This window comes from Muntiacus reevesi, chromosome 10 (genome assembly GCF_963930625.1).
Source record: "Muntiacus reevesi chromosome 10, mMunRee1.1, whole genome shotgun sequence".
In the NCBI taxonomy this organism is placed as follows: Eukaryota; Metazoa; Chordata; class Mammalia; order Artiodactyla; family Cervidae; genus Muntiacus; species Muntiacus reevesi.
Genome location: NC_089258.1, coordinates 65074870 through 65101513, shown reverse-complemented (window position 1 = coordinate 65101513; position 26644 = coordinate 65074870). Strand labels below are relative to the sequence as shown.

At 40.1% G+C, this 26644-nt stretch overlaps 1 protein-coding gene across 4 annotated transcripts in view; it reads right to left on the bottom strand.

The window, feature by feature from the left end:
* DLC1 (DLC1 Rho GTPase activating protein) overlaps nucleotides 1-26644 on the bottom strand; it is a 413805-nt gene that overhangs the window by 60465 nt on the left and 326696 nt on the right. Inside the window, exon 6 of one of the 4 annotated variants that reach the window (XM_065947635.1) lies at nucleotides 22395-23151. The exons of the other annotated variants lie outside the window; for them this stretch is intronic. Within the exon in view, the coding sequence (XP_065803707.1) occupies nucleotides 23117-23151 (35 nt within the window). The 3' untranslated portion in view covers nucleotides 22395-23116. Of the gene's footprint in view, nucleotides 1-22394; nucleotides 23152-26644 lie in introns of those variants that run through there. 4 annotated transcript variants of the gene reach the window in all.

The window sequence follows — 26644 nt, the reverse complement described above, 5'->3', positions numbered from 1 at the left end:
TAAAAGAATAGAAAAGAATTTACCAACCAAATACATATGAAAAAAATTAGGGTACCTATGTAAATACAAATAAAAGGCTTCAATTCAAAAAGGACTATAAATGATGAAAACTTATTACACGGCACAAAAAAAGCTCATTTAATGAGGAAAATAAAGTAATTCTGAAGCTGTGTGCCTCTAATAAAATAACCTCAAAATTTACAAAGCAAATATTGGTAGAATTTGAGGGAGAAATGGACAAATATCATATTGGTGAGAGATTTCAACATACTTCTCTCAATTCTGGATAGGTTGAGCAGGCAAAAAGAAAAGTAAAATAGGCAAGTTTTAAAGACCTTGTATAGATATCTGTACCCATCAGTTAAAAAAAAAAGAATATATACATTCTCAACATTGCAATATTAAGACCAAGTAAACGAGACAAAATAAAACCACTGACCATATACTAAGCCATAATGCAAATCTCAACACATTTTAAAGAAGTGGTTATGTTAACCACTGTGGTAATTTAAAAACACACGTTACAAAACCTTTTGCAATCCTCTCATCAAGTGATAGAGTCAGTGTCCCCTCTCCTGGAACCCAGGAGGTCCTTGTGACTTTCAATGACTAGAATGTGGCCCAAGGGCTTCTGCCCTACTTCCAAGGTGGGTTAGAGAAAGTCACGTAGCTTCCGCAAGTTTTTCTTGGACAGTTGCTTGCTCTGGTGTCTTCCATGTAAGAAGTTTGGCTGCCTGAGTTCCTGACGTGGAACTTCCAAATGGAAGGGCCAGGACAGAGACGCCAGAAGAAATCCAGCTGTTTTGAATTTCCCCAGCCCAGGCACCAGTCATGTGAACGGAGACCCTAATTCCAGTCACTTTCTGACTGCAACTGTCCAAGAGACTCTGAGGAAAGCCTAGGTGATCCAGTCAACCTCCAGAGGAAAATGCATAAGTGATTGCTATGCCCCTAATAGTTTGTTCTACAGAAATAGATAATCAGAACAACCACATTCTCTGACCAAAATGCAAATAAGTTAGAAACCAAGAACAACAATATCCGCTACCACTCCAGTATTCTGGCCTGGAGAATTCCAGGGACTGTATAGTCCATGGGGTCACTAACAGTCGGACATGACTGAGCAACTTTCACATTGACTCATAATTTAAGAAACTACTAAATATCTCATGATTGAAGAAGAAATTATAATGGAAAATGTTAAATATTGAATGACAGTGAAAATAGTGCATATTTTCAATGGTGAAATAGAGTGGAATATATTTGATAAAAAATATAAACTTAATTATTTATATTAGCAAAGAAGAAAGGCTAACTATTAATAAAGCACCCAGTTTTGAAAAAGAATGAGAGAATTAACTCAAAGAAGGCAAAATAAAGAAATTAATAAAAGAGCAAAAATTAATAAAATTAGAAGATAGGAAAGGCATGGAAAACAAGAAGTGAACAAACACATGGCAAGACACTTAAATTAGTTAGTAATAAAAAATGAAAATCAAGACTATAATTCACATATATAATATTTACAGTGAAAAAGTCTGGTAATGTCAGGAAGTGTTAGAAAGATGAGAGCCCATTTATATGGGCTGGTTCAACCTTCTAGGAAAGCAATTTTATATTCATTTTAAAGCTGAACACTGACTCTGATATGACCCAGTAATTCTGCTCTGAGGCTTGTTGCCTAGAGAAACTCTTGTAACTGTGCATCTAGAAAACTGAAGGAACAGTACACTAATATTATATTAGGAAAAACGAAATAATCTAAATGTCCATCTAATGGAGAACAGATCTTTTAAAATGGAATGTTTCGAAAGAACAGCATGTATATTATTTGTGGTGAAACAGATCACCAGCCCAGGTGGGATGCATGGGTCAAGTGCTCGGGCCTGGTGGGCTGGGAGGACACGGAGGAGTCGGGTGGAGAGGGAGGTGGGATGGGGGACCGGGATGGGGAATGCGTGTAACTTTATGGCTGATTCATATCAATGTATGACAAAACCCACTGAAAAATAAAAAATAAAAAAAAGAAAAAAGAAAAAAAAAATAAATAAAATGGAATATTTACACAGCGGGATACTACATGAGCAGTGAAAGTAAATGAGCCACAGCTACATGGAACAACATGGACAACTCTTTAAAACAATGTTGGGTAAAATATCAACATTAAAAATGAAGCCTTACATGGTAAAAGCATTTCATAAAATGTAGAGGGAATAATAAATTCAACAATCAGGATTGTGTTAGCCTCTGGGGTCAAGGAGACTAGCTAGGGTAGAGTCATAGGTAGCTTTAACAGGAAAGGTAATTCCAGATATTCAGTTGGGTTTGGGGTTAATGGCTGTTGTATTATTATACTTTATAATTTATATTCACGTACATTTTCTTGTTGGTATTAAATATTACATCACTAAGATTTTAAGTGAAATAATCCTGGAGAAAATTTGTTTATTATATTGATAAGAATCCTGAAACTTCCATTTATTTGCTGCATGACTGTGGAGAAGTAACTTTATTTTCAAATCTTATCTTCCTTATACATACATGGCAATGGGCTTCCCCAGTGGCTTAGTGGTAGAGAATCCACCTGCAATGCAGGAGACGCAGGAGACTTGGATTCAATCCACAGGTCGGGAAGATCCCCTGGAGGAGGAAATGGCAACCCACACTAGTATTCTTGCCTGGAAAATTCCATGGACAGACAGCCTGATGGGCTATGATCTATGGGGTGCAAAGAGTCAAACAAGATTAAAGTGACCAAGCAACAGCAGCATACAAGGCAACAATAATACCTTCTTGGGTAGTTGTGAGGATTAAAATAGATTATGTTTATAAAGGGCTCAATATTTACTTATATGTGAACTTATTAAAAAACAGGAACTGAAACTGTAACCCAAAAATCTGTTTTGGGGGTACATGTGCATATTTTATCCATTTAAACTTCCGGAAGGACTGATGTTGAAGCAGAAACTCCAATACTTTGGCCATCGGATGCGAAGAGCTGACTCATTTGAAAAGACCCTGATGCTGGGAAAGACTGAGGGCAGGAGGAGAAGGGGACGACAGAGGATGAGATGGTTGGAGGGCATCACCGACTCAATGGACATGCGTTTGGGTGGACTCCAGGAGTTGGTGATGGACAGGCAGGCCTGGCATGCTGCAATTCATGGGGGCGCAAAGAGTCGGACACGACTGAGCAACTGAACTGACTGACTGATACTATATAGCTCAATCATATTACACTGCTATTTTACTTGTGTCTCAAAAGGATTCTTTCTCTTTCAATTATTGTACTATGATCGTGTGCTGCAGTATTATTATTGAAAAGTTCCAGAACTAGTGACTTAATGAAACTAAAAAGAAAAATCCTTAACTTTTTAATGTCTAAATTTTTCATTCAAAGCAATCCCCTACAGCTCTCTTATTTTCTCCTTTTACCTTCATTTGCATTATGAAAGCTAAATAATATTAATAATGATAATAATAGTAGTAGTAATAATTTGACTCTGTAAAGGAACAACCGTGTGTGTGTGCTGTGTTGTCCACTTATGTCCAACTCTTTGCAACACTATGGACTACAGCCTGCCAGGCTCCTCTGTTTACGGGATTCTCCAGGCAAGGATACTAGAGTAGGTTGCCATTTCCTCCTCCAGTGGATCTTCCTGATCCAGAGATTGAACCAACGTCTCCTGTGTCCCCTGCATTGGCACGCAGATTCTTTCAACATTGAGCAACCTGGGAGGCTGCACAGGAACATCTACTTTCTACCATTAAAGTTTATTCTTATTGCATAGCATCTAAGACATGAGACTTTCATGTTTATTTCAGTACTATGTTTTTTAAAAAAAGTTGTGTCATATAGCTATCACTCATGCTATTAGAATGTTTAAAGTTGGGAAGATAAAATCCAAGACAGGGTTGTGGAAATGTTTCTAACATTTCTTAGCACAGAGATCCAGAGGGAAAAGCAAACCCCATAACTTCATCTGGAAGTGACAAGACACTGCTGGTTAGTTTTGACTTAACCTGGTTCTGATATAGCCCTACTCCTGAAAGACACTTTGAAATCTGCGTTGAATTTAGAGAGAATGAAGGAACGCTGATGAGTGTGGTATAAATTTTAAATCTCTCTGGGATAATCAACCTCATGTTAAGGCTTTTATTAGCATCCCCCAAACAGTGTTAGATATGAATCTATCAGTTCACAATTTATATATTTTTTCTTTATTTGTCTGATAGGGTAGGTTTGCATGTCTGTGTCTAAGACCCACACTTCAGTCAAAAAAATGATTTCGCTCATGAGGTTATAATAGAAACTGAACACATCAGTCTTATCTCTGGGATTCTTCCTCAGAACTGAGCTCTTAAATAACAATCTCAGTCTCCCAGGGCAGTGAGAGATCTAACTCAAAACCCTGACCTAAATAAATCTCGAGGGCTGAACTGAAGAATGGCAAGTTTAGGGAAGCTAAATTAGTATGCATGGATTTCCTTCCCCCCTTTTCAAAATGAATGCAGTGCTTCTTCACACAGCTTTGTGACCCAAATTGTTCTATCCCAGTAGCTTTCATTCTATCACCAACCTCAAATCCTGAACTCAGAAAAGAAAGTTCTTTCATGCTGATTTTCATATCTTGTGGCTCCCACTGACAAAGCTTCATCCGGATATTCCACAATTAGGAGGAGGTAGGAGCCTCTACCTGAAAATTACGTGCATGGTGTGTGAAGAAGCAGGTCTACCGTGACCGAGGCTAAGGTTTAAACACTGTTTGAGCGGACACCCTGTGACTGAGAAAAGGAGGCTGTCAGAGATGTAGACCCCAGTTTTGGTTTGTAGGCCACCAACAGCCACTCATAAACTAAAGGGAGAAACTTCAACTAAATCCTGAGAGGTGTGTGTGTGTGTGTGTGTGTGTGTGTGTGTGTGTGTGTGTGTGTGTGTGTGTGCAGGTGCATGTAACACACAAATGGGGCACACACATGCTGGCATTTCCTCATAGAGGGCTTAACAGGGTTTTTCCTAAAGACCTGTTAGCTTTTAGCCTTGATGCTTACTTCCCACTCTTCCAGAACAGCAAACACCCAGTTTGATCAGTAATAAGGTGAATAATATATACTCTTTTAGGAAGCTGATTGGAAATCTCTCAGCAGAAACAAAGTACAGAAGGCACAATCTTATTCCTAAGTCTCCTGACAAAGCTTAACTCATGCAAACTTTCAAAACCTCTCTGTTTGCACTTCCTTGTCCGAATCCCACCCAAGAATCAAGCTCTCTTCCTAACTTCTTGTTCATATGTGAACCCTATTCTTTTTCTTTAATTTCCCTGAAATTCCAAAACAGTGCGACTAAGCTGTCCCATTATAGTCTAGGCATTAATAATCGCCTCATTTCCTACTCCCAGAACTCACTCTGAAACAGTCTCTTTCTTTCCTAGGGACAAACTATCGACTCAACTTCTCTTGCCTCCTACTCTTTACTGAGGCAAAGCCTTGCTTGCCATCAGTTCATAAAAATCTCCATATTTGTCCTCTCTATCCTCCGTATTTGTCTACTCCTCACCTCATTCTACAATCTGATCTGGGTCCTTCTTCCCAGATCTATGCAGGTCCACCTACACCTTCAACTCTCCCCAGACACAGACAACACTAACATTTCCCAAGTGCATTTTTATGGTGGATGACTATGTCCTGCATCTTCAGAAAGGCAAAGAGATCCTGTAAACTTGGCCAGCCTTCCCACCAGCTGGAAGAACATCTGTACATAGGAAGGAAAGAGATACAAACAAACTAGCTTCCCGAATGGCTGGGGCTGGGATAAAGCAGGTGCCTATGAGACCAAAGGCTCTATTAACAGTCACCAGGGTCATCAGGCCTCGTGTTCACTCTTGGTTTGGGAAAGCTTGCCTAAGTGAATTACTCACAGAGTCTGAAACTGAGACTCCATGCTGTTGGTAACCACAATACCTGTTTACAGAACTCTTCCGAAGGATGTAATAGGCATTTCCCAAGATCTGTCAGCTCTGGGCCAGGATTAAATCAGCCATTTGCCTCTGAAGGGTGTAATACCGCCTGTAAAACCACCACCACCAAAACGTCTTTTGCAGCCTGTGGTGTATACATGTATGCATGTGTGTGTGAATATATACTCCCCTGACCCTTTTAGAAGCTTAAGGGAAACATATAGGAAAGACAGGACTATGGATGGGTCAGGAGAGGATCTTCTTTTATTACATACACCATCTGTTTTCAACAACCATTATTTTGGCTAGAAAACATTTAATGAGTGCTTTCTTTTTTTCCCCTTCTTAAAATATTATATTTTTGTTTATTTTTGGCCATGCCGCACAGTATGTGGAATCTCAGTTCTCCGGCCAGGAATTGAACCTGTGCCCCCTGCATTGGAAGCGCAGAGTCTTAACCACTGAACAACCAGAGAAGCCCCAGTGAGTGTTTTCTTTTAAAATTCATCTCACCCTAATCAAAGAATCATAACCAAAGAGAAGTGATGGAGAATAAGAATTGGAATGCTTTGCCCAGCAGGCCCAATGAGTCCTTTAAAGGTGATTTCCTTCTTCTAATTACATTAGACAGTGATTGGAAGGATGGTCACTAACAAGGTTTCATTGTCCCTCCTGTTTTCTTTGTTGCCCATACCCTAATGACTCATTCTGTGGTACTTTGAGCCCTGGTGTGGAGCTCTGGTCATGTGGTTCGTGGGGACAGACGCAAGACTGTCAGACACAGGACTGGCTGTAGAGGAAAGGAGCCTGCGATGGTTTTAATATCCCGTGAGACAGAGCATGACAGATTAGTGGGCAGCTCCTTCCTTCTCAGGAAACCAGGCCTCTGGCTATAGCTTTGTCTTACCTCAGTCGCAGATCTTTATAAACACTTTCCCCCTGAACTTTAAAGGACCTGTGCTTTCCAGCAATACTTAAGGCCCACGAAGCAAAAACTCAGATAAAGGGTTCAAGCATAAAATCTTATTGAAGAGTAAGAACGCTTTCTATAAACTCAAGACTTCACGTCCAGAAAAAGATGACAATTGCGAACATTTCCACCAGAGAAAACACCAGACTGAAAGAAATGCTTGAACCTTGATAAACGATTTTGAATCTCAATTATTTTAAAGAAATACAGAAAGTTGCACCATTAGGGACCAGTTGTAGTCAAGGCTTTCTGTTAAGAGTTCTGGACAAGGGATGTTTAGAGATAGAGCAAGCCAGTTGGGAGGTAATAACTAGAATTACAGGGGATGGAACCATATGATGATAAAATATCCCAGGAAAAAGAACTGTAGTGAGGGGAACATGAATCCTTATAAAACATGCATAAAGATCTGTGGGTGTATGTCTGACACAAAAAAAGACTTGAGTACATAAGAACAAGGACATGATGTTTACCTGGGAAGACTCAATATTTACATGTCAGTTCTCCCTTAAATAATCCATCAATTTAATTCAGGTCAGTTCAGTTGCTCAGTCATGTTGGACTTTTTGCAACCCCATGGACTACAGCACACCAGCTTCCCTGTCCATCACCAACTCCCACCATGTCCATTGAGTTAGTGATGCCATCCAACAATCCCATCCCCTGTCATCCCCTTCTCCTCTGCCTTCAATCTTTCCCAGCATCAGGGTCTTTTCAAATGAGTAATTTCTTCGCATCAGGTGGCCAAAGTATTGGAGTTTCAGCTTCAACATCAGTCCTTCCAATGAACACCCAGGACTGATCTCCTTTAGGATGGACTGGTTGGGTCTCCTCGCAGTCTAAGGGACTCTCAAGAGTCTTCTCCAACACCACAGCTCAAAAGCATCAATTCTTCAGTGCTCAGCTTTCTTTATAGTCCAATTCTCACATCCATACATGACTACTGGAAAAACCATAGCCTTGAGTAGACAGATCTTTGTTGGTAAAGTAATGTCTCTGCTTTTTAATATGCTGTCTAGGTTGGTAATAACTTTTCTTTCAAGGAGTAAGCATCTTTTAATTTCATGGCTGCAGTCACCACCTGCAGTGATTTTGGAGCCCAAGAAAATAAAGTCTGACACTGTTTCCACTGTTTCCCTATCTATTTGCCATGAAGTGATGGGACCGGATGCCATGATATTAGTTTTCTGAATGTTGAGTTTTAAATTTAAGTACCAACAAAAACAACAACAGTATGTTTTAAGAGTAATGATCACTAATATGAATTGCATGCTATGTCAAGTACTTTCTGAGTGTTCTCATCTCTTAAATCGTTCAATCCCTCAATAATCTTATAGTTATTCACTTCCTCATTTTATAAGTGAGGAATTTAGGCAGAGTTTAAGCAATCTGCCCAAGGTCACGGAGCCAGTAAGCAGCGGCACTGAGATTCTAACCCAAGGGTTCAGGCCCTAGAACTTAACGATTATCTGTGCTTTCATGTCAATGGAACTGAAGAGTGAGTCTAGACATTGTGTTAAACACAGGAATTTAGATGGTATCAAATGTAGCACTGTGGAACATGGGAGAAAAAGAGGAATAATCATCTGATACATGAAGCTGAGGCACTTGTGTGGCCATCTGGAAGCAAATAAAGTTGAACCCTAGCCCGCTCTTTACCCCAAAGTATTTTTCAAATGTATTGAAAATTTTAAAATGTAACCATCTGAGGATAATCTGGGTGAGTGAATGACAGGAATTGGGGGAAGATACTTAAATTTTATACTATCGGCATTTATTGTCTGTTAAAATTAATTATTTTTAAAAGAGAAAGAAAATAAAGTGGTAGGGCTACCTACAGGGTGTGAGAGAGAGTGTGTGTATGTATGTGTGTGCATGTGCGTGTGTGTGTATGTGTGTGTGTGTGTTAGTGACGTGAATTAATGCTAGTGCTATTCAGATCTGTTTCTGAAGGAATAGATCTCTGGGGTTTACTCTACCCAGAAAAATGTGGCTATCTTGTGTCTATGTCTATGTGATGTTTTAGATGGTTCACTTTTCACACTTTATTATTAACAGTATGAACTTTTCCTCCAGGTTACTGAATGCAGTTTCAGTTTCTTTGAGTGAGAGATGGTGCTAGAATTTGGAGCATGCTTTGGGGAAGTTCAGTGTCTGTAAAAAGGCAGTTATGCCAGATTTTCTGAAGTTTACATCCTGGTCTGCAAAAATTGTGCTGAAACAAGAGTCAATGCTGAGCACAGTGGACAAGTCTGTGTGCTTTTCCTGACAGTACAAACCCTTCTTTGGGGTTCATTTATAAGTTCATAAGAACACAAGAACACAAAAATTCTGAGTTTATAAATATATATCCAAAAGAAATGACTCAATAAATTTGATGGGTTTCACTGCTATCTCAAGTAAGCTTTAAAGTATCTTTGTTTAGTCAAGTTACAGATTGTTCTCAGTAAAGGAAGCGATGGTTTTTACCCTGCATGGGATATGGAGGCAATAATGAGAAATAAGTTGAACTATTTCCAGTCAAACATTAGTTTTTAGAAATCTGACTGATTGTAAGCTTTAATATTAAATTAATGTTGTCTTTTTATTATGCTTAAGAAATTGTCTGTATACAACCACCTGGGGCCTCTTCATCAATTATCTGAAAAGGTGCTGACATTTTTGCCTTGGGGTGAGAGGTATTTTGTTTAAGTTTATGACTTAATAATAAGGTTTGGTAACTATTTTGGACACTACACACTCAGGCATTTTTCTTCCTACTCTGTTGCCTCTGTACGTTGTCCCTCTGTTGGGACTGTTCTCTGCTTTAATATTTTTAAAATTAATTCTTTATTTTGTTGTTCAGTTGCTCAGTTGTGTCTGACTCTTTGAAACCCCATGGACTGCAGCCTGCCAGGCTTCCCTGTCCTTCACTATCTCTTGGAGTTTTCTCAAACTTATCTCCACTGAGTCGATGCTGCCATCCAACCATCTCATCCTCTGTCACCCCCTTCTCCTTCTGCCCTCAATACACAGCTACATATAGAGAGTATGGAAAAACTAGACAATGCAAATGATCAAGGAAGAAAAAATATAGAAATAAGTACTCTTAATATTTTAATATGTAGATAAGGGAAACCTATTATATCAATCTTTGTTTTTCACAAATTGAAAAAATTCACATAATACAGGCTAACATGTAGAAAATCAACATAGAATCGAATGAACTTGAAAGTGGAACTCCCCCCATCTACTGAGGTAGCTAATATGATTATTCAAATCATTTTCTAAGCAATTGCCAGTATATTTTATATATTCTGCATACACATATATGAACACATTTTTTTGTTCACAAATTTCTATGTGAATTATTCTACAAATTGCTTAAATATATAAATATAATAAAAATAATGTACATGTCTTCATGTTAATGTATACAGATGTACCCAGTTTCTTTCAAGGTTTGGATAGAATTCTATTATGTATCTATGCCCTAATCCTAAGCTACTTAAGTAACTAGCTCTCTGTTGATGAACACTCATAAGGTGCTCTATCCAGTTTTTATTGCTGCAACCCTGCCTCACTGGCTCTCCCTGTGCTTACAGGTTTTGCACAGTGAGCACATGGGAAAACCACCTCCTCTCAAAAACAAATCAAAAGAAAAAAAAGGAGACTATTTGGTTGGACATTAACATCTTTAGTCTTAGAATCTTAAATACTATAATTGTAATGGATGTCCTACTTTCTAATTATTTCAGTTTTAAACTTTTAATCTACTTATATGCTATAGAAAAAACACACTCAACAAAATCAGATTATTTTCAATACCTCAGAAGTACCCTAAAATATTGAGATAAACGCTTTTAATTAAAGTTAATCATTCTCATATTTGTTTAATATATTCCCCTGTACATTATATTGTTTACTGTACTAACTTGTAATTTGAAGGTTCTCATCATAACGTTGCTGAAAATCTTGCTCATTTTAGAGTTACCCCTTATTTGAGATTTCCTGTTAAATAATACTTCTCGATGAAAACTCAATAAAGATATCATTTAAATAGTCTGTATGGGGAATAAAAGAACCCAAGGCTGTAGGTGAATAGTAACTTTATCTGACTATATTAACTACATGCCAAAAGACTATATAAAGGAACTTGAAACCTCCTAACTAGTTTCTGTTTGATAAAAATGAAACGTTTTTGAATAGATGAAATGGAGACTAATCCTGTTTAATTTTTCATTCTGAATCCTAATTTTTAAGATTTTTTTTAAAAAAGAAATGAACTCTCTAAATTTATTTTCAATATGTTTTTACCTTTTAAATTTGGGGAAATGTAGTTATTTATTCTTCTGTTGCTTTGCTTATTCAGCAAGGAGAATCAACTCAGCAAAGATGTGACTACAGTATTCAAGATGAATAGTCTCTAAACTCCAGTACTATTCTTTTCTACTGGAAAGTTAGTTTCAATTAAGAGATCGTTAAACTCACTGGTGACCAGCCACTCCAATCCTTGCCTCAAGCTGTGCCTTAGAGCAAGCTCCTACCATCAATATGATGCCCCAAAGGCCATCCCGAAGGATCTAAGTTACAGTCACACAAAGAATATTGAGTGCATAGTTTGGTTTTGTCCTGACTTTCTTCCTGCTGTGCCAAATGATTACAGGGTTATGAGGTTAAAGTGTGCTGGATGCACCAGATGCTTTTTATATATTAGCCCTAACTTTGCCTTACATTGTTTTGCCTTGTGAGACGCCTGGAGGAAAAGTCTTCTCTTCCTTCCCACCAAAGCCTAGAAAAACTCATCAAATATTTTCTCTCGGAAATTCTGACTCTTGAGTCATTGGTGGGCTATGTACTCACACACTTCCCATCCCTTCCTTCCAGGGTTTAATCATAGTTGTCGGTTTAGAAGAGGAAAGGGTGGATTTCCACATGTATAAACTCTAGAATGAGAGGTTATGAAAAGTCCAAATGTCCCTGTGTCTGAACTGGCTAAAAAGAGAGAGTGTTTGCAACTCAAAAGTCAGGGACTTTGGGCGAAAGGCTTGCTGAGAGAGCATGCCTGGCTAGGAGGCAGCCAGCTTGCGATAACTATTACAAGATCTGCTCAGGAGCAACCTGATGCCTCTGCCCCTTTGGAAGTGAAAACCTGCCTGAAGTCCATGTGTACTTTCAGAGGACACAGGAAGGAGAGAAAGAATAGCTCCCTCCTGTTGCCTTTCTGAGGGAATAGCCTGTTTTTCCCCCTCCAGGTACAAAGTTTAAATGAAAATGCCAGGATTCACTGCAGTGACAGAAATTTGATTCCCAGACAGGAAGTGTAAACAATTGTGTGAATGGAGCCCACGTAGAACCTTCAGACTGATTTACCAGGAGCTCTTTGGGACTTCTCACGCAAACTCCATTCCCTGAGTCGGAAGAGGCAGAGTGCTTCTCCACACTGTGCCTTACAAAGTGAGTGCACTTGCCCGCTGCAAATACCCTTCTCCCGTCTGGGCGGACACTGTTCAGCAGGTTTGCAACACTGGCACATTAAGAACTGGCAGACTGAAGACTTTTGGGGAGCAAAAGACAAAATGAAAACTTAGTAACTTGAGGAGGCAGGGTTAGAGAGAGTGCAAGAGTGGAAAGTGCTTGAGCCTGGAGGAGTGTGGAGAATGAAAATTCATTACTGAGAAGAACATGTGTTTCTGCAGGAAAGCCTGCTAGTAGTTAAGTTAGATCCAGAGAGAACAACAAAAGGACAGCTATCACGAAATTTAAAAAAAGAATACTTCAAAATGACCATGATTAGAGGTCATTTAGCATTTGAAGAATAATAAAGCATTGGTAATCACAATGGAGCTATTTATTGGCTTCCAAATCATGGGCTAAAGGAGCTTAATCTAGGCAGGCTGAGGGAAGAAAGGTCAGACTGTCCATCCCTTCACAAAAATAATAAATATAATACAGGGACTGTGACCTAAAGGGGGAACTTCAAAAATGTTGTTCTCAGCTCTAGAATCTAAATGTGTGGCACTGTGACTATAAATTAAATTTAAATGTAAAATCTGGGAGAGAATCTGGTATACTTTCACACTCTGACTGGGAACTTAGCTTTTATAATTTTTACTACATTTGAATCACAATGATATTCTTTTCCTTTTCCCACCAGAGTAATTCACATTTTTCCTCTCAATGTTTACTTATTCTACCTACTACTTGATACCAAAAATAAAGCAACATTTTTAAAAAAGAAAAATCTCTTACCAGTTCAGTTTATCCACTAGTTTACAGCAGCAGGATTCTTTGAAACTAGAAACCATGGGAATATTTCAGGATTTGGAACTTGTGCATATAAACCAGCTGGGCTTTGTTTAAAATTTTAAAGCCTTCAAATATTTCACTGAAAGAAACCCAAGATATCTTTTTTTATAGATGTCAAGAGGTCACATTTTTATTGGTTCATCTGTGTGTCAAATAAAAGGTCCTTAATATTTTTAACCACAGTAGGTCTCTAGGTTCTCTGCCCAATCACCCTATATCATCAAGACGGGTTTATTGTGAGTCTAATTTTTGCTAAAATACAGTACTCATTTGTGGGAGTCACATTTACTCAGACTTGTTCATCTTTCTATTAAAAGGAATTCAAGAAACAAAAGAAGTAAAATTTTACAAAGCACTTGCTCTCCTCTGGGTAACCGGGTTACATTTCAATTTAGAAACAACTGTACCAAGCGCAGGCGTGCACACACACACACTCAAGCTGAAATAATCTGCATATTTGGGGAGAGCTCATTGTTATTCAGCTAAGCCTTTCCCCTGACTTCTCTATTCTTGATGAAAGCTATGATGGGACATTGTCAGACTAGGTGGTGAGGTTCTGGCACAGATAAGAGAGGGGGAAACGCATCCTATCACATCAGGTTATTCTTCCTCAGGTCAAACAGTATATTGGAGGGGGGGTAATCTATAAAGCTAGATGATCCTTCCCATAGTAAAATCTGGAACATTCTGGAAGCAGCTGCATATATATTTATTTTCAGCTATAGCTCTGCTTCTCTCCCAGTGCTCTCTGTAAGGATTCTGCCCTTAGTCTTTACTGCTAGTTCCTGCCCTGCTAGCTCAGCTGGTAAAGAATCCACCTGAAACGCAGAAGACCCAGGTTTGATTTCCTGGGTGGGGAAGGGAGAAGGAAATGGCAGCCCACTCCAGTATTCTTGCCTGGGAAATCCCATGGACAGAGGAGCCTGGTCGGCTACAGTCCATGGGGTCGCACAGAGTCGGACATGACTTCGCGACTAAACCACCACCACATTCAGAACCAACACACACACACACACACACACACACACACACACACACACACACACACACACACACTTCTCTCTGTCTGTCTGTCTCATTGTCTCAAAGCATGAAATGAATCTAGGGTCACCTAGCATCGTCAACAAAAATAAGATGAGCACTTAAGAGTCTGAGCTCCAGACCAGGCATAAGTGCCATCTACCCCTCCATGAGCAGTGCCACTTCTGGGAACCAGAGTTGTATTCTTAGAAACAGCTGCAGAATCTAGCAAGGAAATTTATGTAATTAGCGAAGCAGGCAGAGATAGGATTTTTGGCTTCAGATTGAAATTCCACTTCATGATTCCAAGGTGGAAAGTGTTTTGTTATCTACCCACGTGGGACTGATTTCCCTCTTAGGCCTCTAAGTCAAATACCAGTACTGTGGCGAGGGCCCAAGAAACTGCAAGAGATCGAGGCAGAAAATTCTCATGCATCCACTCCCCAAAGTTTGGGATTCACAGTTTCAGGTGAAATTCAAACAAGGGAAGCAAAATTGGGGATCTCACACTATTCTCCTCGTGAGGCGGTGGTGTCAGCCATCCCAGAGGCCCAGGACCGGTCACTCACAATGACTCCAGAGCAGTGTCCTTTATCCAGGGATTGGGACACAGCTGTACATTCTTGCTTTGAGGTCTTTCTAGGGGTGGAGGAGGGACTTGGTTGACTCTCCTTGCTCTGTGCCCTGACATGAAGCCTGAGAACCCTCTCCCTCGCTTGAGGCACCATGTCATTCAACATCCCCTCTTCTGTTTGTTTATTATGCAACCTATAGGCGTATCATCTCAATTATAAACCCAGACAGGGGCTTTCCCCTCCCCACACCCGCATCCCTGTCGCCTAATAAATTTCCCTGGGTGAGCTGGCACCCGTCCTGCGGAACACATCCCCACATGTCCTCCAGCTCCCCAGGTGGCAGCCCGGGTACTGTCTGGAGCCCTTGTTGGGTCAGCTGATGCATGGTCCTTGGACCATTCTTCCAGCTGAAGGGCAGATAACAAAGAGGAAGAAGGGAGGGGACCCAGGGAAGGAGTGGAAACCTAGCAAAAAAAAGAAGGGGGGAGGAACACAAGCATCAGTAGCGCCAGCTTCAAGTCATAAACCTTTGAGTCACAAAGAATAACTGATGAGCGTTGTTTAAGTCAGAGTATTCCAGTACCTGTCCCAGCTTGATTTAAAACTTTGACACATTTCTCAGCATCTGCACGTGGCTTTCGGGGGTGCTGCCCTCCTTGGCAGCTAGGCGGTCCTATCTCCCTTTCACCTCACTCAGAGGGCAAGGGCCCTGGACACATCTCCCTACTTTCTACCTTTTTTCTTCTCTCTTACTTGGCATTGGTTAAACCTCCAGGATGATTTGGCTTTGAAACCACAGAAAGCTTACTGCATGCTAACTCTTACTTAAAAGAGAGGACTTTTATCAGGGAGGGGGACAGGAGAGGTAATGACAGTCAGTGCCCTTCACTGTTTTGGGGAAACACTATGTGGAGGAGGGGGTGTTATTAGGATGGATATGGGGTGTTGGCACTGGGGGAGATAGGCCTATAAGACATTATTCTATATCTAAGCAAAGATTTGGACAAGACTGAAGTTACTTACAACGTATGCATGCAACCTCATCTACTTATCTCTCTTCACCTTAAAGGTACCATCTCTGTGTACATGAAACAGAACTGAAACCTCGATGGTGAATACATTTATTCACAATACTAGCATAAATAGCTACAACAACAACAAAGCTAAAAATTCCAAGAGCAGCTTTCAATGGAGTAAAGAGTGGTAGGGATCTTTTAGGATAATCTGTGAGGGCTTTCTCAAAGAAAAGTCCTGATCCTAAATTAGCCCATACTCCCCCTCCCTGATCCTTCTGAAGTGAGACTGATAGGTTTTATGTGCCTCTGTCACTTAAGGAACCACATCCCCAGAGAGCACAGTCCCTGGTCAGTAACCCTTCTGAGAAACTGAACATATAGAATGTATCAAACAGTAGAGTGGAATGTGGGCCCATGTTAGGAACCTTGCACTTCACACTGTTGTTGTTGTTTAATTGCTAAGTCAAGTCTGACTCTTTCCGAACCCATGGACAGTAGCCTGCCAGGCTTCCCTGTCCATGGGATTTCCAGGCAAGAATACCAGAGTGGGTTGCATTTCCCATCAGGCTTCTCTCTCCAAGGGATTTCCCAGGCAAGAATACTGGAATGGATTGCTACTTCCTTCTCCAGGGGATCTTCCTGACCCAGGATCGAACCTGGGTCTCTCGTCTCTTGCACAGGCAGGCAGATTCTTTATCACTGACTCACCTGGGAAGCCCGAACTTCAAGTAAAAGTTCTATAAATCAGTATTTGTAGACTGAAGGGACAAACTATTTCATTCTGATATGAACCCTGTCATTAAAATACAGGTAAATGTTTTTGTGATGAATAAAATACACATTTGTTTCAAAGTATACTAAATTTATAGCAGCTTATTTTGGAGGGGTACACTTTAGTCAACAGGAAATAAAAGGAAAGACAAAACTCTGTAGGCATTTATAAAAGCTTTTTCCTTTAATAAAGAATGTAAAACTGAAAGTCCAGGAACCAAGACTGAAGAGTGCCTGCCCAGATAATGGAGACTTCTGATGAAAGAAACACTGTCAGTACTGTTATTGGAACAGTTTTACAGCTTAAGACAAACATCATAAGAAGGAGTTCAGGAAAAGATAAACAAGTGTAGGACCCTGGGAGAGAAACTGAAACAATTCTGGAGACTGAAGAGTATCAAAGTAAAAGCAATTATTATCTTGGCAACTAAATGGTAGTAGGCTATCGTTTTACATAACTGGGTTTGGAGATGCTTAAACGCTTATGGAACTGGCAGAAGATCTCTCAGGGGTCATTGTCTGCACTGTGAGGTTGACACTAAATAGCCTAAGTAAGACTGAGCCTCCCTAAGTCATAAGCAGATATTGTTAGTAGTACAGGCATACTCCAGACATGCAAACACTAACAGCTGAAGGATAGTCAGGTAGCCTATTTTTTTAGCTCCAACCTTGTATGTGTGTGGGCTTCCCTCTTGGCTCAGTTGGTAAAGAATCCGCCTGCAATTCAGGAGACTCCAGTTCGATTCCTGGGTCAGGAAGATCCCCTGGAGAAAGGATAGGCTACCCATTCCAGTATTCTTGGGCTTCCCTTGTGGCTCAGCTGGTAAAGAATCCACCTGCAATGTGGGAGACCTGGGTTTGATCCCTGGGTTGGGAAGATGCCCTGAAGAAGGGAGAGGCTACCCACTCCAGTATTCTGGTCTGGAGAATTCGTACAGTCCATGGAGTCACAAAGAGTTGGACACGACTGAGCGACTTTCACTTTCACTTTTCTATGTGTGTTACCTTGCGAGTAGTCAACTAAAGTCCATCCTTTTATAATATGACCACACTTCCTTAATATAAGTTAGAGCTGTGACATAACACAAATGCTAATTCCTACATTTATAGAACACTTTACCTGCATTCTATTAGTGTTGGATTGTTTGATTGGTGAACTGCAGATCAGCTTTGGGAGAAAAGAACATAATTAATCACTTTGTGTTCAGCACTGCCTGCAAGACCTCTCAGAAAGTACCCAGGGCCAAGAAATGCTTTTGAAACTGGATGGCAAGCTCCTTAGTCTAGGGCTGGCAGACATTAAGGCGGAGGAGGAGTGACCCCTCCAATTTTGCGTAAGGGGTTCATTCAGCCAAATGAACGAAGTACCTGTGGCAGCACAAGCTGGGTAGTTCCTCCCTTTGTGTGTGTGAAGTGGGCTGGGGAGGTCATGGGTGGTGAGTGAAACAGTGGGAGCCAGAGGAAAGCTGCCTACTGCTTCTAGAACAAAGTAGCTAAATGCATTTAGCAGGCAGTCAGGGAAGAAGGAGCCAGCAAAATCAAGATGGTACTCATGGCCCAACATGGTGAGACAGTACTCATCCAACCAATGCAAGTAGGCTGGTCTTTGACCAATGCAGCCTGACCCCTTCCCTTGGTTTCCTCGCATCTTTCTGTGACATCTTATCTCCTGATATTGCCTTTGAAGACTTTCTGTGGCACTGACTTTAACCCAATCTTATCTTTATAAAAATATTAACTGGATCTTGGGCTAGAAACATCATCCCTCTGGAGCTAGCAGTACACACCCAGAGAAGATGATTATACTTATACACCAGGAGAGAACTTTTTGTATAATGTGTATTTATTCTGGAGACTTCTCCATCAAAGTTTTTGCAAATGTTCTACACAGAAACTTGACTGGGTTGAAACAGGACTAAAGCTGTTTGTCAGCTTGGATAATTCAGTAGAATAACCTGCAAAACTATATTAGTGAAAAAGGAGCTATGATGACTGTGAAACTAAATCCAAATCAGAAGAGACTGTGAGCCTGGACTTTCCGCTTCCTGGTGGGTTTTGCAGTATCTTGTGAGCACAAGCTTGTGGACATGAGATAGCCCTGGAGTCGAGTAAAGGAGACCACCGTTAGAACAGGTAAGCAGCAGAACGCAGACTGATCTGGCTCTGGAAGTGGTTCTCAAGTTGTTTTCTCTTTGCAGTCACATTGCCAGATAAAATGCAGGATGCTCAGTGGCACTGGAATTTCAGATATATATTGAGTAATATCTTAGTACACAAAAATATGTCACATCATATCGCATGTGATATTTGGGATATACTTAAAAAAAACCCTCACTGTTTATCAGAAATCCAAGTTTACTGAGCGCTGGTTATTTTTATTTGCTAAATCTAGCAACTTTATTTTATACTGTGGTTTAAATGGATTTTCAATGTTGAGTTAAAAAAAAGGTATATGAAAGAAGGGTAATTGGCTTTATTCAGAAGGCAAAGAGCTTAAAGTGGTTTCAGCATGAGACACTGAAAAGGTGACTGCTAGATAAATGGCGTATAGACTGAGAAGCAGTATTTCTATATTTCCAGAGAGACTCTGACCTTGTCACAAAATTTTCCAGTTCTGAGCACTTAATTTTCCAGTTCTGAGCACTTAGTTTCAACACCCAGCTAGTGGTTTCTCCCTGAATGAGTGTTCTGTTGGCACAGAACAGGTAGTTGTGACAGTGGACCCAGGGCCAGGATTTCTGTTTGCCATGGCTCTTTTGGAAAGGAAGATTTGACCTGGCTTCCTGAAAATTAAACAGTTGCTACTTCAACTGCATTTTCCTTCAGAGTATAGCCAAAGCACTGGGAAGTTCCAGTGAAACCATTAGCATCCACACCTCTGTGGATTTCCCCTATCCTGGCTAAATGGGCTGACCACACATGAGTGGCAGTGATTCTCTACCCACTCAGTCTTGTGGCTTGACAGGAAGTAGGATGAGTGGCCTCCTTTGTTCCATTTCCTTAAGCACATACCGTTATATTGGCTCATCTGGGTCACTCAGATGATTAGAGAAGTCCAGAAAGCTAACCCAGAAAAAAGTGTTTAATCTAGGTTCCCTGCTATGACGCCCCCCTCGTGGTACAGCTAGGTACTGTATCCCTAATTATGTCACTGAGCTGGGGCAATCTTCTGAGAGGTGGGAAGTGAGTTACAAGGGTTGGGAAGAAGTCGTATCTCTGTATCTCACAGCACATGTCCAATAACATACCCTCAACTAAACTGAGGAAGGAAAATGGCAACCCACTCCAGTATTCTTGCCTGGAAAATTCCATGGACACAGGAGCCTGGCGGGTTCAAGTCTATGGGGCCGCAAAGAGTTGAACACGGCAGAGTAACTGAGCACTAACTAAACTGACCATTTTTCCTCTCAGTCTTTCCTTAATGGCATGATATCATACAGGTCACACAGGCTCAGGCCCCAGCATCTTTTTTTGACCACCCACCCCTGCATGTTCTTCTCTTCCCACACAGCTGATGAGCTATTAAGCCCAACACATCTTACCTCTGCAGCGCATCTCCCATTGCCCTTGCGACCACCCTCATTCAGGACATCATTACTTTTCATTAGGACCACTGACCATTAACTAGTCTCCTTGCATCTGATTTCTCTGCTGTTTAAGTCATCTTATTTAAACTGATCAAACAAGCCAACTTGAGGCTGCTGACTAATTTTTTCTCAGACACACCTCTGATTGCGAGTTTGGCCATTTAAAATCCGCCGAGGGTTTCTTATCTCATACCAGGTCCGCCTACGAGAGAGGAAGGAGGTGGCGGCTGGCAGGTGGGTCCAGCGGGTGCTGGTAATTAGCTGCCCTGTGGCTCTTGAGAGAATTCCTATTTGTCAGAACTGGCAAGAAAGGAGGCAGGTTTCCTGAGCTCTCAACCCACTTCCAAATGACGAGAATGAAGAAAGTTAGAGAAATTGTGTCCAGTTCATCTCCTTTCAAAGAAAACAAAACCATGAAAATGGATTGAGTTCTGAACGAACAAATCAGCAGACTCCAAGTGAGCTGAACTATACAACTAGAGGAAATGAACAAAAGACCTTTTCTAGTGGAAGAAATCTGTGTACATTTTAGGGTAAACACTCAGCAAGACGATAATTCGGAGAATGGTTTAAAAGGGAGTTAAGCGAGTAAAAGATAGAAAAGCTAACAGAAGCGGACTTTGCCAAACCGCCCTTTGTCTTAACATTTCCTAGGTTCTTAAGACTAATTGGTTCAGACTTTTTCTGAAAGGTTGCAGTAGAATTTAATCTTCATGTTAGGGATTTGGGAACTCTTTAGTAAGCGACTCTGATGACACAGAATTACACATATTATGTGTGTGACCTGGACCATAGCTCCCTTTGGATTTACCTGGGTTCTTACACTCATTTCCCTGAGGATTATGGATTAAAACTGAATGGCTTCTCAGTGGGGAAACATTTTATCTTCTGGGTCTTGACGCTGTTATTTGTGGCCTGATTGATGATGCCTAAAATCAGAGTCCAGCCCCCAAGGAATGCACAGTTTTTCACGTGAGTGGCTATGTGAGAATTCGCCACAGCAGTTATGAAAACCATCTTCTGTGACAACTGCCATTGGATCAGTGACTTAACTCTAGAAGGAGCCCCACAAAACAGTATATCTTGAGTCCATACAGTCTTGCAAATGGCATCACCTGCGTGGATTATTTTAGCTGTCAAATCTCCAACTGGGCATTTTATGAAATCATGATTTAAAACAAAAGCAAAAACTAAACTTATTTTTAGATCACACAATCAAACAATCTGGTCTTTTATGACTCACAATATTACTGAGTACCTTTTACTTAGTCCATGTAGAGTCTTACTTTGTTTTTTAAAAAAATACAACAAATTCATATTTTCTCTTCATTTTTTCTGCCCCAAGGGATATACAGCATCTGAAAATGAGGATCAGACTAATTCTTGCAAATAAAGCCTCTCTATGCCACAGTGAAAACATTTCTAGTAATGCTGCCACGCTGAACTCAAATCTTCATTTTTTATTTCTTAGAGGTCACATCTAAGATAAAAACTGTGTCATTAAGGCTTTTCTTAAGTAAAGCAGCACAGTTTTTAGAGCTGCTTCTCTATAAAGAAACTTACTAATATGAATATTAGATGGTTTTCCAAAATTCTAATTGGTGGCCAAGCCAGTATTATTTCCCAGATGAAACTCTCCTCTAACCTGTATTGTCCCAGATCCACTTCAGTTCACTGTATCATCAGGTGCCAGAAAGGAAAATGTAAGAGGGTTTAAAAAAAAAAGTCTTTTACTACCAACAGCAACTCGGTGCCATTTTTATTATACCTATCAAGAAAATAAATGAGACAAGTCCCTGAAATTGATTTTTATGCTTAAAATACATAGACCAATGGTCAGGATATTATTGCCAATCAGGAAAGGGAGTGGAAAGGAACACAGGAACCTCAAAGGAAAGGAAAGGACACAGAATCTTTTGTCTTTTGTTCTGAGATGGAAATAAACCCTCTCCCGTCATGATAAGCCTCCTTTTGATCTTCCTCTTGGAATAAGGAGAGGTAAAGAACTGGATGTTTTAAATTTGCTTTTACAAATTCAAAGTGAAGTCCACAACAAACTAATTGTTGATGGGCATTATTTCAGCCAGAGAGCCAACCACAGAAGTGACCTCGCTGTTCTATCTACTTTCCTAAGGATGCCCCCAAACCCCCATAGCAGTCAGGAAATGGGCTTGGAGATTAGAGGGCTGTTTTTCCTGATGGTGACCCTGCACTTATGACTGCTGGATGGAAGCATCTGATTTATTGTCATAACGTTAGGGGGAACTCATACTCCTCTTCGCATTGTAGCAAAGGTCATGGGTATAGGAAATGAGATTTAGAATTTTCTGTGAAGTGTATTACTAGTCCAGAAATAGTGCACAGCCATATATCTTTATCTTCATCATGTTATGGGTCAGGAGGAAATGTGACGTGTAGAACTTGGAAATTTGGGGGCTTTACTTCTAGATGCTTCAAGGTTAGAACCTAATAGCACTATTTGTTTTTAAGTTTTGATGTGTTTGTTTCTCCTAGATCAGTTACATCTGATGAGACACTGTTTTCAGAATGTTTATATTTTAATATCTAAGAACTAGAAAGAAAAGCAGTGGAATATAACACTTTTTTTTTTTTTTGCTTTGAAGTTTGGATATACAGGGGTTTAAATCTTGGCTCTGTTGTTGAATTACTTAAGAGAACTTGGGAAAATTACTTAATCCTTCAGACTTGAGTGTTTTTGTAAAATGGGGAAATAATCACTACCTTGTAGGAGTTTATTGCTTTTAAATTTAAGGGCTAATATGTGTAAAATATCTTGGAATATTGCCTGGCTTTTAGTAGAGATGCAAAAATAAACAGTTCTTTTTACTAATAAAAAACCACAACTGGTCAGGTGTCAGGGCACCTAGATTTCAGTTCACAATTGGGTTCTAGAACTTGCTTGTAGCTTTGGTCAAATCTTATCCTGTGGAACTTCAGTAGCCTTCTCTGAAAAATTAAAGAGGTGGTCTAAATCAGTATTTCGTTAAAAGTCTATTGTTATTATTGCCTTTCATCAAATTCCCCAAGACATTAAGAACATGGAAGAACATTTCATGATTTAGACCACTTAAGCACTAAAATTCTGTGATTTATGCAGTAAAGATGATTTCAAGTTTATTTAGCACACAATTTTAATTTTTGCAATTGTTATTAGGACATGCCATGCTAGACAGGGCTATTGATATACTAAAAACTCTTTATAGATTAAAAGGTATGACAGATGCATTTCTACATGCTCCTTAACATTTGAAGAGCAGGTGGTTCTCAGATGGATTCAAGCACAGCAAAATGTCTCAATTAAAACAAAGTCATTATCACTGGGAAGAAAAGTTATTAAGCAATCTTTCACAGTTATAAATTGCGAGAAGCATTATGACTTGAGAGTTAGTGAGACGTAATGGGCATGTGCTAGTGATCCCAGAAGACCACTTTAAAAGTATGTCTCTATACTTTATTGCAGACTACCTATTTTGCAGACATCTAATGCTAGAGGAAACAATCATTTAGAGTGCCTGAATGATCTCTGTTCATTCACAACAGAATGATCATCAGTTCATTTCCAAGGCAAACCATTCAATATCACAGTAATCCAGGTCTATGTCCTGACCAGTAATGCTGAAGAAGCTGAAAAAAAAATGAAGTCTACTGGTATTAGCTACAGACAATCTTTCATAAACCACTCAAGAGGAGTGAGACCCACAGAGACCACTTTGTGCCTGAGTGCTCCTACAGCTCTGAAATTCTGTGACTTACAAAATACAACTCACTTAACGCTTACTGGGTATACTGATTTCACTGTTATTTACTGGTTATTAGAACATGCCATCAGATGACCATTACATCTACTACTGTGGGTAAGAATCCCTTATTTGGGGGGGCTCCAAGATCACTGCAGATGGTGTCTGTAGCCATGAAATTAAAAGATGCCTTCTCCTTGGAAGAAAAGTTATGACCAATCTAGACACTATATTAAAAAACAAAGACATTGCTTTGCCAACAAAGGTCCGTCTTGGTCAAAGCTATGGTTTCTCCAAACATTCATGTATGGGTGTGAGAGTTGAACTATAAAGAAAGCTGAGTGCCAAAGAATTGATGCTTTTGAACTGTGGTGTTGTAGAAGACTCTTGAGAGTCCCTTGGACTGCAAGGAAATCCAACCAGTCCATCCTAAAGGAAATCAGTCCTGAATATTGGAAGGACTGATGTTGAAGCTGAAACTCCAATACTTTGGCCACCTGATGCAAAGAAGTGACTCATTTGAAAAGACCCTGATGCTGGGAAAGATTGGCGGCAGGAGGAGAAGGGGATGACAGAGGATGAGATGGTTGGATGGCATCACTGACTCAATGGACATGAGTTTGAGTAAATTCTGGGAGTTGGTGATGGACACGGAGGCCTGGCGTGTTGTAGTACATTTTGTTGTAGACCCGTTTGTAGGCGTCGCAAAGAGTTGGACATGACTGAGCGAGTGAACTGGACTGATGGGTAGCCATCTCAGAAGCTGCTGAAACAGTGGAAGAAAATTACTACTCTTATCAAAGATTTAGAAATCCTTCAGTGGTCCGGACAAAAAAGTGAATACCCTATTCTCACTAGTTACAACTGAGGGTGAAGGAAAGAAAGGAAGAAATAAGGAGTTGCTATGAAATTATCATCTCTCCCAACAGAGTGTCAAGTGTTTCTATAAAGGACTAAGTGAAATTTACCACTCTAATGACAGAAAGTGAAGAGGATCTAAAGAGGCTTTTGATGAAGGTGCAAGAGGAGAGTTAAAAAAGCTAACTTAAAACTCAATATTCAAAAAATGAAAATCATGGCATCTGGTCCCATCACTTCATGGCAAACAGGTGGGGAAAAAATAGAAACAGTGACAGACTTTATTTTCTTGGGCTCCAAAATCACTGCGGACAGTAAGCACAGCCATGAAATTAAAAGACGATTGCTTCTTGGAAGAAAAGCTGTGACAAATGTAGGCAGCATATTAAAAAGCAGAGATGGATGTGAGGGCTGGACCATAAAGAAGGCTGAGCACCTAAGAACTGATGCTTTCAAACTGTGGTGTGGAGTAGACTTTTCAGATTCCCTTGGACTGCAAGGAGATCCAACCAGTCCATCCTAAAGGAAATCAGCCCTGAATATTCATTGGAAGGATTGATGCTGAAGTTGAAACTCCAATACTTTGGCCACCTGATGTGAAGAGCTGACTCATTGGAAAAGACCCTAATGCTGGGAAAGATTGAAGGTGGGAGGAGAAGGGGACGACAGAGGGTGAGATGCTTGAATGGGATCTCTGACTCAACGGACATGAGTTTGGGCAAACTGCTGGAGATAGTGAAGCACAGGGAAGCTTGGCATGCTATAGTCAGTGGGGTCGCAAAGAGTCGGACACAAGTTAGCCACTGAACAAAAACAAAGTGAAGTTTTCCAGAATGGTATTATTTATGCCAATTAGGCTGAACTGATCTAGGCTTATTCTTATCCTCAATTCATATTTTTTAAGGTTTCTAATAGATATAAGTCTGTGGGGACTGAGCATTCACTGAGCTTCCCTAGGTACTCCATTTCCTCTTCAAACATTGTTCATATACAGGAGAAAGAGGCTTTTTTTGTAATGTCTAGCATGAAACATCTAACTAAATCCTTCCAAAAGGCACTGCTAATGATGACTTTCAGGCTCAAACTCCTTGAGGGAAGTCAGTGTTTCTAGAGAAGGTGATGCTCCAGAGGAGGACCTTTTGTGGAGGAGAGAAAGGAAGAAATTTGGGTCTAAAGCAAATTCCGAATGAATCCTAGTGCTACAGCTACAGGAAAGGCTGACCTCGGGAGCAGGTTTATGTCCATCATAGAGCAGAGCTCAGGATTAGCTTACAGGCTCAGGAGTTAGTCTAAGACCAGTACATCTATACGCAATCACCCCATAAAAAAGCTGATCCTAATTAACATCAACCCACCAAGAACAATAATTATGCTTCGTCTATATGGCGCCATGCTTTTGAGAAAAATGTATTTTTTATAGACATCATTTGGGGGTGCTATTTTTATATTTAATTTATAGAGTCTGGGGAGTTAAAGATGTAATTATTTATTTTAAGAGTTAAGTTCCTAGACTTGTAAGACACTTAGGCAAATATTTCAGTAATACACTTTCAGCTTTATTAACAGAGACCCCAACAGGGTGTGGCCAGCAGCTCTTCAAACCTAAATCCCTGCTGTAGAAAATATGTGAATTAGAGAAACAAGGGAAGGAAATCAATAGTTACTTAGTATCAAGTATGTTCCACACACAAAGGGCTGAGGTTTTAACACTTAGGAGTGCATTTACTCCTCACATAGAATAATTTCCTGTGAGATAAGTAGTATTTTAGTATTACTGTTATACTAGGATTAAATGAGGCCATTTGTTTAATGAATTTATATCTGGGGTTGCAAAATAGCAATTC